This window comes from Centropristis striata, chromosome 6 (genome assembly GCF_030273125.1).
Source record: "Centropristis striata isolate RG_2023a ecotype Rhode Island chromosome 6, C.striata_1.0, whole genome shotgun sequence".
Taxonomy (NCBI): domain Eukaryota; kingdom Metazoa; phylum Chordata; class Actinopteri; order Perciformes; family Serranidae; genus Centropristis; species Centropristis striata.
This window is the reverse complement of record NC_081522.1, coordinates 30,531,766-30,545,653: the sequence shown is the minus strand read 5'-3', so window position 1 is coordinate 30,545,653 and position 13,888 is coordinate 30,531,766. Positions and strand designations below refer to the sequence as shown.

The 13,888-nt window shown below is 39.3% G+C and overlaps 1 protein-coding gene across 2 annotated transcripts in view; it reads right to left on the bottom strand.

Annotated features, from left to right (window-relative positions):
* The window catches only part of bcar1 (BCAR1 scaffold protein, Cas family member), a 101,186-nt gene that overhangs the window by 31,858 nt on the left and 55,440 nt on the right, over nucleotides 1–13,888 (bottom strand). For both annotated transcript variants that reach the window (XM_059335060.1, XM_059335059.1), the window contains exon 2: nucleotides 40–762. In XM_059335060.1, the coding sequence (XP_059191043.1) occupies nucleotides 40–762 (723 nt within the window). The remainder of the gene's footprint in view (nucleotides 1–39; nucleotides 763–13,888) is intronic.

Below are 13,888 nucleotides of genomic sequence, written 5' to 3'. Positions count from 1 at the left end.
GTCATGTTTCTCTGCAGAATCTATCCCTTCCTTCCTTACCTTTCCCAGTGGCTTGTTGCTGCCCTCCCAGTTTCTCTTCTCCAGGGAGGGGGGCACCTGGTACACATCCTGCCCAGCTCCTGTCCCCCCGGCCGGGGCTGCTCCCTGGCCTGGCGCAGGGCCCACAGAGGGGGGAACCTGGTAGATGTCCTGCCCAGGCAGTTGGTATTGTCTCTGGGCCCGAAGCGGGGCCTTGCTGGGGGGTCCTGGAGGGAGTCCACTTGGGCCGCAGGGGACCTGGTACACGCTTTGTGGGCTTGGTTTGGGGCCGTGGGAGGGGGGCATCATGTAGACGGACTCGGGGCTGGGCTGTGCGGGGCAGGGGGTGGAGTAGGCCGAGTGCATAGACGTATACTGATTTAAGGGACGGGGCTTGAGTGGATACCCGGAAGAGGAAGTGGCGATGGCGGCGGATGACGACGCAGGTGCTGGTTTGGCGTAGGCGCTCAGGGGAGGGAGGGGTCGCTGCACCTGTGTGGAGGGGCAGGAAGTGGCTGGCTCTGGCGTGGAAGCTGTGGGCTGCTGCTTGCTGTCATACATGCCGACCAGGATCTTGAGACGGTTGCCGGGGACGATGCCTTGGCGGCCATGGAGGGAGCAGAGCCACCAGCCATCCAAACCCTGCGTGTCACGCTCCAACACCGTCATGATGTCACCCTTACGGAAGGACAGCTCGTCCGGAGACTCCGCCACATTGTCGTACAGCGCCTTGGCCAGCACGTTCTGTAGGAGAAGACAGAAAATACATAAGAAATAAGTTCTCGTGTACTGTTGATAAGCAAGGCAACGGGAAAACATGTTGATGTTTGCACAATATCTGTGGCTTGGTACTGTGTGCAACAAGAACAACAAGAAGACAAAACAGCTTATTGTTTGCTTTACAGAGATCTACTCAAAGTTTCCAATAGGGCTGGGCGATATGGACCAAAAGTCATATCCCAATATATTTAGACTGAATATCGATATACGATATACATCCCGATATTTTTATCGTAAAGTGAGAGCAAATGTTCAGTCAAAGTCAAAGCCAAATATGTCACAAGTAGTTTTATTGAAACCGTTTATTTAAGTGAACATAAAGGAGTACCTTTTTTTTTTTTTTTTTTAAATCAAAGCTCCATAAAGTGCACATTTAAATAAAAAAATATCTTAAATGAAAATAGCCTATGAAATAAAATAGGCCAATCTTTTTCTGAAATAAATATATTTATATGGGAAAAGAATAACGAACATTACAAAAGAACTAAATATGACAAACCCTAGTAAGGGCAGCATTTATATATAAAGGAAGAAAAAAAAAGTAACTATATTGATATATGCGATATGGTCTAATCCCATATCACATTAAAAAATATATTGATATATCTTTTATATCCATATACAAAAGATATATCACCATAGGCTGGGTGATATGGACCAAAACTCAGTATATTTAGACCGAATGGCGTTATACGATATATATTGGTATTTTAAACAAAATGTGCAAAGTGTTCAGTTTTAAATCAACGTCACAAGAAATCATCATCAACCTGTTTTATTTAAAGACTTCATCAAATTCAAAACCTTCGAACTTTTGAAACAATTTCATAAGATTCAGATGCTCTTCATCTGCAATCCGAAATCAGAAATACCTCCAAACAGAACCATTGCTCTTTGTTTCTTAGGAACTAGCTCTTGCTAGTGTGCAGAACGGAGCAAACAAATAGTGGTCATAAGTTAAGACAACATCAACAAATATTATATATCGGTATGGCAGTGTTGTCTCAACTACATATCTCTTTCTGAAATATATTGGTATGACTCGTAATACCGATATATTGCCCAGCCCTAGTCTCCAATGTGCTCTGTTGGCTTGTTGTAAGGACATGAGGACTGGTCTGGTCCCTGTACTGATAGATCCTATCAGCACAGTCAGAACTTGAAATCAACAAATACATTTACATGTGTGAAAATCACAGACAGTCCTGGTGGTTGATATTCTGTGTCCTATAACTCCAACAACTAAAGATTGTGGTGAATGTTATCAGTGTTCGACCTCAATCCAAGCTTCAGTGTGGTTTTTTTTTTTTAGAAACCTGTGGCTGACAACACAATGTCCATGATTCTTTACACTTAAGACATGTTCAGGTATATGTCTAGGCTCCTTCAGAAATTGTCTGATGTATCATGAATCATTTTTACATTTTTAAGTCCATATAAAACATTTTGTTTGAGTTGGACTAGTTATTATTGACATCAGTGCACCAGAGGCAATAAGTCCAATCCTACTTGCTTAGGGTCAGAAAAAGTTTGTGGTTATGGTTTGAAGAAACCAACACTGACTGTGCAGGATTTAATATTTATTGTCTGAGATTTTCCTGGAGCTACTACCACCACCATCAACAATTTGTTGGGGTCAATGGGTCACTGGTATCCATCAACAGCACACTCAGAACTGAAGCGCATTTATGCTTTTCTAAGGGCGCTTTTCACAACCAAAAGTTGCATGAAAGATCAGTGCAGAGTCAAGGTAAAAAAAAAACTTTTACATTTTCCATCGCCAACTTTCCGACCAATAAGAAATAATACAGCGAGTCATTATTTTGAGACACTGAATTTTAGGTCTTCATTAAATGTAGGCCATAACCATAATAATTAGAAGAAATTCATTAATTAAAGTCACCTTAGTACCTTGGTACCACCTTGGTACACGCCCCTTCAGAAATCTTTTTTTAAATTTGGTTTGCTTACATTTAAGCACTTTGAAAGCTAACCAGACTAAATACAACACAAACTAAAAGTACCAGTTTTGCTGTGATTCGGATTTAGGTTGTAAAAGTAAAAGAAGTATGGAGTTGAAAACCAGCAGCTGTGATAAATGTTCCTGTGCTGAGCCATGGAGAGTGTGTCTGTCCTTACAAATGTGAGAAAAAGGAAAAAAATCCCAGCCACAGCTGTGCACATAATTGGACAGCTTTAGCCATATTCTAATTCATTTTCATAAACGACATGCTGCTACATGTGTTCGCATGCAGCCAAAGAGAGGGCAAAGTACAAGGACACTGAGCTGCTATTACTGCCTGATCATAGAGAACAGAAAACCATAAATAAAGTCAATAACTCTAAGAAATATGTCATTCATTGTCCGCACAGCATCAGGAGAGTAAACACAACATGACGCTCATGCTGGGGTTAAGAATTTTTTTCAATGTCACATGATGGGAATTGCAACATTTTTACAATAGAAGCGGAAAATAGAGTTGAAAATCACCACATGAATGCACACACGCCCCCCTCCCCCCCCCCCCCCCCCCCCCCACACACACACACACACACACACACACACAGAACCAGCATGCAAACAAACACACCTCCCCTCAGTCTCTGTGGAACTCTTTGAAACTAAACCAATATTTGTCGTCCACGTCTGAACTCAGCCAGCTCTCCTCCCTCTCTATGTCTGAGTACCACCCCAACTATTACTGACTAGTACAGCCTGTACTGGCCCTATGCCAGCTACATACACACACACACACACACACACACACACACACACACACACACCGTTAAGCACAAAGCACTGGCCATCTAAATGAGGCCATGTAATTGGCTTCAAGATTTATAGTTGGACTTTCTTTCAGTGTAGAAGGCTTCAGAGTGGGCTGGGAACCAGGCAGAGAAAGACACTCGATCCTAATATACTCACTTCATCAAATCCATTCACTAGTTGTGTTAACACGCACAGCGATTTCCCTTTTGAAGAAAAACATACATGCCAGACACTCCACACTTGGGCTTTGTGATATTCAGTTACTTTGTGTTTTCCTCAGTCTGACATGTCATCTTGTACTTTACCTCACAAACCCCACTAGTCAGTGTGTTGCCTCCTGTGTGTTCCACCACTTTCATGTTTGTGTTTGTCTGTGCAGAATGATGTATTTCTTTAACATGTTGTTTTCACTTCTGTGCTCACCTCAAATCTCAGTTTAACATACCAGCAGGATTTTGTGTCATGACAACTAGCTTGGAGTAAAGTTATAATAGTTTTGAATTTTTCATTAGTTTTAATTTTGTTGTGAATTTCTGTTTTCAAATTCAGTTAGTTTTTTTTTTTTTTTTTTGAAAATGCTTAGTTTTAGTTTAGTTTTTAATAGTTTCAGCTGTTTTGTAATGGGGTATTTGTTGGGTGCGAGATTCAAAAAGGTCCCAATAAATGTATTTCTTTCCTTTGCCTTATCCATCTCAGCCCCAATAAGGTTATTAACTCTTGCAGCTCCGGGTGAAGTGCTGAACTTTTTGAAGGCAATCAACTCACATAGTCATGTAGACATCCCAGTCTCAATTAAGATATTTACCAATGTGTTCCTGTATAAAAAAATTGAAAAGATGAAAACCAAGGACATTTTCACATAATTTTAGTTCATTATTTCGTTAGATTCCGTTTACTATAATACACATTAGTTAGGCCTATCATGGTCCATTTTGTAACAAACAATATTTAAATATTCACAGAATTGGGATTTTTCCAAGGACAAACAAAGCTCATGTATGGTAGGCTAGGTGTTTTACAATATATCTCTCAGACTGTACATACAAGATTTAAGTTAAAGAACTGTACATGCCTTTGTGGAGACTATCGAGCAGTATTTGACTGGGATTCCTGCACAACAAACTGGCTGATGTCATGTTACAGCTCAATGGCTCCTTTCTTCTGAAGTCCAGTGCAACTGGACAAGATACTGGACAAAAAGTGCAGCGTAAAAATGTATTATTTTTTTCTATTTCCTCTTGCTGCACTGATGTGAACCCTTTGTTATTACCTAGTTTTCTGCATTAATTTGTCATAGACAAACACAATGTGCTTTACCTACTATTATAATATTTCCTGTCTTTATTGAACACATCCATTAAACATTCATAGTGCTGGTGGAAACAGTGAATCGAATAGCAAATAACACTGCTGGCTCACTCTGACATGCAAGTCAGTGATCGTCTCCAGTATCAGTGACTGTGTGTGCACACACTCCTGAGCCTCTGCCAGCAGCTCTGTCTCTTGTGTGAGTCCTGTGTGGATTATAAATGCACTTCTCTGTCTGTCCTCTGCTCTTTCTCTCACTAAGTGTCTGTAAGAAATGACCACAACTACTGAGACCAAACTGTCTCTGTCTGTCTGCCTGTCTGTCTGTCTGTTGCTGTCTGTCTCTCTGTCTGTCTGTCTCTCTGTTGCTGTCTGTCTGTCTCTCTGTCTGTCTCTCTCTCGCTGTCTGTCTCTCTGTGTGTCTCTCTGTCTGTCTTTCTGTCTCTGTCTGTTTCTTTCTGTCTGTCTGTCTGTCTGTGTGCCTGTCTCTCTCTCTCTTTGTCTGTGTCTTTATCTATCTCTCGCTCTCTCTGTGTCTGTCCCTGTCTGTCTGTCCGCCTTTCTCTGTCTGTCTGTCTGTCTGTCTGTCCGCCTTTCTCTGTCTGTCTGTCTGTCTGTCTGTCTGTCTGTCTGTCTCTTTCTGTCTCTGTTTCACACACAGAGGATGAACCTAAAACATGAGGTGAGTCTTAGAATTGTGTTATCTATAAAATACAGACATGTACAGGAATCACTCAAACCCCACACAGAACACAGCAGAAGTCCCCTTTTTTAGTCCAATGTCCAGAGCAGAGAAACAGGAAGTGCAGAGGGGATGATTCACACACCCTCCTGATTGGACGTTGAGTCAGTGACTCGACCCCGAGGTCTCTCAATCACCCTGAATAGGTTCTCATGCTCTCTCTATTTCTGTGAATCCCAGCTGAGTTTGTCCAATCAAAAAAGCAGTTCCAGTTTTACAATGAAAGTAAGTATGAAAGGAAGTGTAGCTGCCATAAAAAGGGATGGGATATATAAAGACATTGAATACCCTCAATTACATTGCAAAATATTATACAGTATCTCACTTTCTCTAAGTATTTCAGGAGAATGTCCAATTGTTAATACTATGGTAAAACATTGAAACTCATGAAAGCAATATGATTCTGTAGCACTCATTTCTTTCTTTCTTTCTTTCTTTCTTTCTGACAATTTTTTTCAGGATACTTTACATGAGCATCAGCACCAAATGTCAGGTTGCAACAGTTGTTCACAAAAAAGGTTAGATGCAGTAATTTCCCCTTCAGGCGTCTAGAGCTTATGTTACATGTTGACATTTGCATATGAAAAGCACCTTAAGTTAACCGTCCTCACATTGAGCATTTTCCTAAAACACTGGGAACTCCACAGAGCTACTGCACAAGCCTGACACATTTAAGATCACCTCTTAAAAGAGGACAACAAGATAAACTGCAGGTCTTAGATTATTTCAATCATTATTGTGGATATTTTTTTAACTAGCTAGCTGCTTATCAACTTATTTATAATAACAGAATATGAATAACTTAACCACAGATTATTTAAGAAAGGGCACTGCTGGAAACTTGGTCTTTGTTGATGTAATGTTTAAGCTTAAACTGGTTCCCCATAAGACTCGTAAATGAAGGCAGGATTTAGGATTGCTAATGTGCTAGTTAACGCTAGCAGAAACAAACACCTAGTCACTGTTTAACAAACTGGCCTTTCTAAAAGTTGCCTTCCTCCACTTTAGTGCCTACCCAAAGCTACTTTGGTGATGTATACCTACATAACGCTATATATTGTGGAGAGTCCATCGCTTATAATGCCAAGCTGAAAGCGTCACATTTGTTACCAGTATGAGCCTGTCCCTTTAAGAAGGTGGCTGATGGGTAATCTGGTAGTTGATCCTGAAGCGGTACAATGTACATGTCTGCTGTGAGTGTGACAATAAACAAGCCGGTTCGGAAAGTACACTGTTTCTCCTGCTGTTCTGCCTATGGAATTAGCCCGGACTGTTAGTTACCGGTAGTGAAGGGACAAAGAAGCTTCATGAACCATTTGCTTTGTTTACAGAGCCCACTAGATGGCTCTCTTTGATCAACAAAGGGCTGAAAACACACTCAACTACTGTTGCTTAAGCCTTTTTTTTTAAAGCCAGGACGGCCATCTAGTGCGATCAAACATTAAAGAAAATGGTTCACGAAGCTTCATTGTCCCTTCACTAGTTACCGGTACATGGTACAAATGAGCCAAGCAGCTGCCTCATACTGCGGTTAGAGCAAACGGAGCTGTAGAAGGTAACATCTTACAGTTATTTGAACTTTCAATATGGACTGTCAATAATGTTTTTGTTTATTTATTGCCAAAGCAAATGCAACTTAACTTAACAGCTACCTAACATTGGTTACTAGCTGTCACTTGAATGTCACTCCTCCATATCAAACCAGCTACTGAGACCAAACTGTCTCTCTCTCTGTCTCTCTAACACACAACACACACACAGAGGATGAAGCCAAAACATGAGGTGAGTCTTAGAATTTTGTTCTATAAACTACAGACATGGTGAGGAATCACTCAAAACCACCAAACCAGCCACCACTAAAATTTGGAGAATGTCTGGAAAATGATTGCAATGAAAAAAGCTGGTTCAACCATGGAGGTTTGTGAGAGACTGTTGATTTTAAGTTGTTGGTCACGTTGGTGGTTGGATTCAATGTCACTACCAGCTAGTGTCTCTCATGGAGACGGACATTTTCCATGGTTTTCTTGATAATGATTTTGGTTATTATCAAGAAAACCATGGAAAATGTCCAGATATCAGCTCTTAAATTAAACTCATATCAGCTATTTTTGTTGTTATCATTATATTTGTCCAGACAAATGTACCTTTAGTTGTACCAGGCATTAAAATGAACAAGAAATTGCAAACAATGGTCTAATAATTTTTTCCAGGAGTGTATATCTGTAAGATTTCCAGGTAAAAAAATCTCCAGGTCAATATTTTCCACTTGCAAGCAGTAACATACAAAAAAAAGCTGCACACAAGTTAACTACAGCTGATGCTTTGACTTGTGGTCTGCAAGATGTAGCCACTGTCTCCCATTCATTCTTGGAAAGTTTTTAAAGTTTTTATATGTAACCTAACATTTTGGCATACACTTACAATTTAAAGGTACTGCTTTCTGGTAGTTAACATTAATTAAGCAACAGTTTCATTTTCAAGCCCAATCAGCTCTGTGTAGACGTGGCTAGGAGCCCACAAACATCCTTGTCTGCAAATCAGCGTGAGAAAGCCGTCAAGTGGACACTTGTGCATCCACTCTGCAGAGGCAGTCTGGGAGTGTGGAGAAATGAGAACACAGTGGGAGCTAATCACATTACCCAGACCTCTCAGGATAAATCCCAGCAGGATCAAGCTCCAACAATGTGATGTTAGCACAACGACCGTTGCCGGGACAACCGGCTGCTGCAGAGCGACGCCAAAACTTCAATGGCGTCGTGTCGTCAGGGAGACGAGACGACAGGATGAAAGAGAGAGGGCTGACAAAAGAGAGGGTAAAGAGGAACAGAGGAGTTTAAAGGGCCAAAGGTTGTCTGAGACTAACAGAAAACTAAAAATCTGATTTTCAATCACTTCCACAGCAGTTTATTACAGTAACATGATGCTTCCTGGTGATCTGACTTCAGGAGTGGGTCATCATGAGTCCAGAGTAAGACTTTTTTTGCTTTGTTGCATTTATGATGTTTGTTGATTGTTCTATTTTCTCTTCAGGCCATGATGATTGAATAATGATGAATAGACGTTTTTTGAAGTGAGGTTAAACTGAAGGCTTTCCAGCTGTTTCATTTGGCACTACTTTTTCTCAACTGTAGAACTTTCATATTCCTACTGATATATGCACTTAAAGTCATGGAAAACATTATTAGACCACCCTTGTTTTCTTCAGTTTCTTGTTCATTTTAATGCCTCGTATAGCTAAAAGTACATTTGTTTGGACAAATATAATAATAACAACAACAATAGCTTAATAGAGTTTAATTTAAGAGCTGATATCTAACCATTTTCCACAGTTTTCTTGATAATGATTTGGTCATTATCAAGAAAGCCATGGAAAATGGCTAGATATCAGCTAAAAACAAGGGTGGTCTAATATTTTTTTCCATGACTCTATATGCTTCGCAAACTGCTGCAGATCAGCTGTTTTGGTCATTTTCCAGTTGCTTGTTTTTGCAAGAGACAACAAATACAAGAATATAAAAAGGAGTGATTATGACAGCGACAATATGGAGACAAAAAATATCTTCCTGAACTGGCTCAGAGACAGAGAGGAGAAACTTCTGTGGAAACTAGACCCCAACATGAAGCCCAAGAAAGAGCTCAAACTACCTGGTGGTGCCCACAGACCCAGAGAGCTATTGCTGCCATGAGTGGGACATTTTCTTCTGTTCTATTTGATTCAGACCAAATCAGCCGATCTGCAGCGCTTATGCATAGGAACATCGAAGTTCTACGGTTGAGAAAAAACAGTGGTCGAAGAAGTTTTCAGATCCCTTACTTAAGTAAAAGTACTAATACCACACTGTGAAATTACTCCACTACAAGTAAAAGTCCTGCATTCAAAACTTACTGAGGTAAAAATACAAAAGTATCAGCATCAAAATGTACTTAAAGTATCCAAAGTAAAAGTACTCATTATGTAGAACAGACGCAACTCAGATTTAGTTGGTTCTAAACAGTTCTAAATATATGATTGTATTTTTATTATTATTGGTGCATTTATGTAAACAGGATTTTTATTTTTTCAAGGTATCATTTTAATATATCTTTATAAGGTTTCATTTAAAACATGTTTAATATATTTATATTGATCTATTTGAAGCAACTAAAGCTGTCAGCTAAATGTAGTGGAGTAAAAAGCACAATATTTCCCCAAAAAATGTAGTGGAGTTGAATTATAAAGTTACATAAAATGGAAATACTCAAGTAAAGTAAAAGTACCTCAAAGTGCAGTACTTGACTAAATGTACTTAAAAATGTTACATTCCACCACTGAAAATGATGAAATCATGTTGACTGTAAGCCAAACCTTTTTGTTGATAGTCACAAAAACATAAACTTGATTGTTTAAGTGCCACCTTGAGCTCAATGTGTGGGATCATTTTGTTTGCCTGAGTAATGGGTGGAATTTGCAAACCAGCTGCAAATTATAGTGTCTTTTGACCATATGTTGTTGTGTTTTTGATGCTCAAACACCTTAAGTGGAGAAAAAAATAAAAAAAGAAGCAGAAGAATAAGAGCAAAAGCAAAAGGGCCCTGAGAAGGAGCAGGGAGAAAGAGCGAGATGTCCAGTGAGGAGAAAGTAATGTGAACAGCTGGTGGAGCGAGCTCAGTATAGACAGGTCGCTCATCTGTGTGAGTGAGTGTGTGCATGTGTGTGGCTTAATGTCCTTTGTCTCTTGCCTCCTATTTGACCCCTGGGGACAAATACTAGCCTGCCACAAGAGGTTTTATGTGCCTGAGGTTGGGCGTATTTGTCTGTGAGTGCATGTGTGTGTGTGTGTGTGTGTGTGTGTGTGTGTGTTCTTATTCACCACAAGGCAGAAAGCAAACATAAAAAGGGCACTTTATGGCACTACCCGTGTGTCTCTTTCTCCATCTATTCTATGCAAACTGCCATTTCTGCAGCAGTCACAATTCATCCCTGCTCTTCCCTCTTTCTTCTCTCTTGTGGGTCGTCTGCTCTGACCATCTCCCAGCTCTCCCGCAGTGTGTGTCAAACAGCTCCCTGCAGCCTGGAGGGAATCAGAGTGAGTCTAGGCTATCTGGGGTGAGCTGGAGTGAGACAGAGCAAAGACTCTTCTCATGCAAACCCCATTTCGGACATTTCTGAACTGGGGCTATGGACCAAAAGTCATATCCCGATATATTCAGGCTGAATATCGATATACATGATATATATCCCGATATTTTTATTGCAAAGTGAGAGCAAATGTTCAGTCAAAGCCAAATATGACATGTCAGAAGTAGTTTTACTGAAACCATTTACTTAAGTGAACATAAATAATGTATAACAACAGGAGTACCTTTAAAAAAAAAAAATCAAAGCTCCATAAAGTGCACATTTCAATAAAAAAATATCTTGAATAAAGTCATCAGCTTTCCTGGCGCAAGGATCATAGTGCAAATTTGAACTACATCGATACATGCAATATGGTCTAATTCCATATCACATTAAAAAATATATTGATATATCGCCCTATTCTGAATTCTAAAATAGGGGTGTGCCATAATGTATCGTTCACGATAATACCGGTGTACTTTTCATATGATAAAAAAAATGCATATTGCAATAATGGCAACATTCCTGCTTCTTGATGTAGTGACGTCAAATCATTGCATTCAAAACTTACTGAATTAAAAGAACAAAAGTAGCAGCAACAAAATGTACTTAAAGTATCAAAAGTAAAAGTACTTTAATAATAGTAATAGTAATAGTAATAGTAATTATTTATGATACATTTACATCAGCAGCTTTTTTCTGTCGTCAAGGTGGGGCTAATTTTAACTACTTAATACACTTTGGTTTAATTTATGAAAATTATCAATCATTTGTTTTATGTTAAATCTTGATGTGAAACATCAACTTGAATTTCAAATTGAGAAAAGATCATTAAAGAGGTTTCCTCTGCCGTTAAACATAGTGGCGGGTCTTTTTCGACCCCTAAGATAACACAAGGGTTAAAATGTAATGAGGGCTTGTGTTGGTGCTGTAATGGATGATACCACACACACACACACACACACACACACACACACACACACACACACAAACAAGCACACACATAATAAGTTACAAGGACAAGACAAAAACACACAAGACGTTCTGTCTCCCTAAAGACAAGATAGAGTCTAAACAGTCATTAGCCAAAATGTGTGTGTGTGTGTGTGTGTGTGTAGATGGTCGTAAACATTGCTGAACAAGACTTCACATGACAGAAGAGAGAGGTATAGTGTGTGTGTGTGTGTGTGTGTGTTTTGATTCTGTTTTTCCCCAATGCAAATACTGTTGTTTGTTTTGTTTGTCTCAGGTAGTGTTATTGCAGCATTTAACTTTATTTGTATGACATGTCTTCCCTAATGTGGAAGTAAAAAAAAAAAGGTGCAAATCCTAAAATTAAAAATGAGGAATATATATCATTCTTGCTTACATGCAGTGTTGGAAAACAATCTGATCTCTTACCTAAGTTAAAGTACTCTGAAATTACTCCACTACAAGTAAATGTTCTGAATTCAAAACTAAATGAAGTAAAAGTACAAAAGTATCAGCATCAAAATGTACTTAAAGTATCAAAAGTAAAATTAATTGTAATGCAGAATGGAACCACTCAGATTGTTTTATATATTCTAAATATATTATTGGATTATTTTGTATCAATGCTTTTATGTAAGCAGTGTTTTACTGTTGTCCATATATACTGTTATAAGATTTAATAAAAAAAAAAGACTAATCACTTAAATTGATCAGTTTAGCTGTCAGCTAAATGAAATGGAGTAAAAAGTACAATATTTGCCTCAGGATGTAGTAAATGAGAAGTAAAAAGTTACATAAAATGGATATACTCAAGCAAAGTAAAAGTACCTCAAAACTGTACTTAAGTACAGTACTTGAGTTAAAGTACTTAGTTACTTTCCATCACTGCTTACATGGCAAGCCAATCCCCCTGCTTGCAAATTCTACTGCAAATGAACAAAGTTATTCTGTTTATGATGTAAAACAGCAAAATCATCGAATTTGAGAAGCTGCAACCAGACAATTTCTGTTTGGCTTAAAAAATGATCTAAATAAAGTGATACATATTAAAGCCCCCTTGACATGCAGTTTATCACTATCTTTATAGCTGCACCATTTAATTTAAAGAGAATATTCAAGCTGTTTTGAGCATCCTTTATCTGGTCTCTAATGACTGACTGCATTTTGGGCCTTTTCATGAATTCTTTATTTGTTTTTCAGTGTTCCAGCCAGGACCTGCAGATACTCAGATACTCTACTGTGACCTGCTGCTGTGTCTCTCTGGAACAAAATGTGTGTATCCTTGCATGGCTGAGGTGTGCTTCTGTTTTGTATCCCTGTTATTGCTGAAGCGAGCCTGGGCCTGTCTCTGTCACACACACACACACACACAGTCCCACTTACTACAGCATTCCACAGCCTCCACATACAAACACACAACTCTCCTATTACCTCACATTCCAGAGGTGTCACCACACACACACACACACACGCACACACACACACACACACACACACAAATTCTCTAATTTCACCATAAAGATCAGAACCCAACAAATAACGCGAAGTCATCGTCTTTTTCATTTATTTATTTGTCTTATTCCCTCTCTCTCAACCTCCACCTTTCTCCTTCAGTCCATCCATCCTTCGTTCACCCCCGCCCTCTTTTCCTGACTTGGCACGTCGACTGTTCTTGAGAAATAGTTGAGTGCACAGTTGATTTGTACAACAGCAGAAAGAAAGATTCCTCCACCCAGTGGATCTGGGCCTGCTGCAGGACACTGACGTCTGCAACATGTTTACAAGAAGAAGGCTCTCTGTATTGCTCAGCTGCAGTGTTCAATGATCCAGCTGATTGAACAACACAATCTTTACTGAGGTAAAGCCTGAGTGCTGTGGTTTAAAGGAGACCTATGCTTATCAAACCTAAAGGGTAAATAACCCTAGAGAACCACAACTGCATCATGTCTTCTGTAGCTCTGGAGGAGTTTTGTTATGTCTCACAAAAAAACCTGATGATGTGTCCCAACATGTTTAGCATAACCTTACCCTAAGGTAAGAAACTAAAAAGTTGCAATATGGGAAATGTATGTTCCAACAACTTTAGACTTATACTAGAGACTCAAAGTCAAGTTATCTTGGCATCAACAACACTGATTTTGACTTTTCTCTCCTCCAACTTTGTCGAAATGGAATGCCAAGACTTTTCTTCTTAAATGTT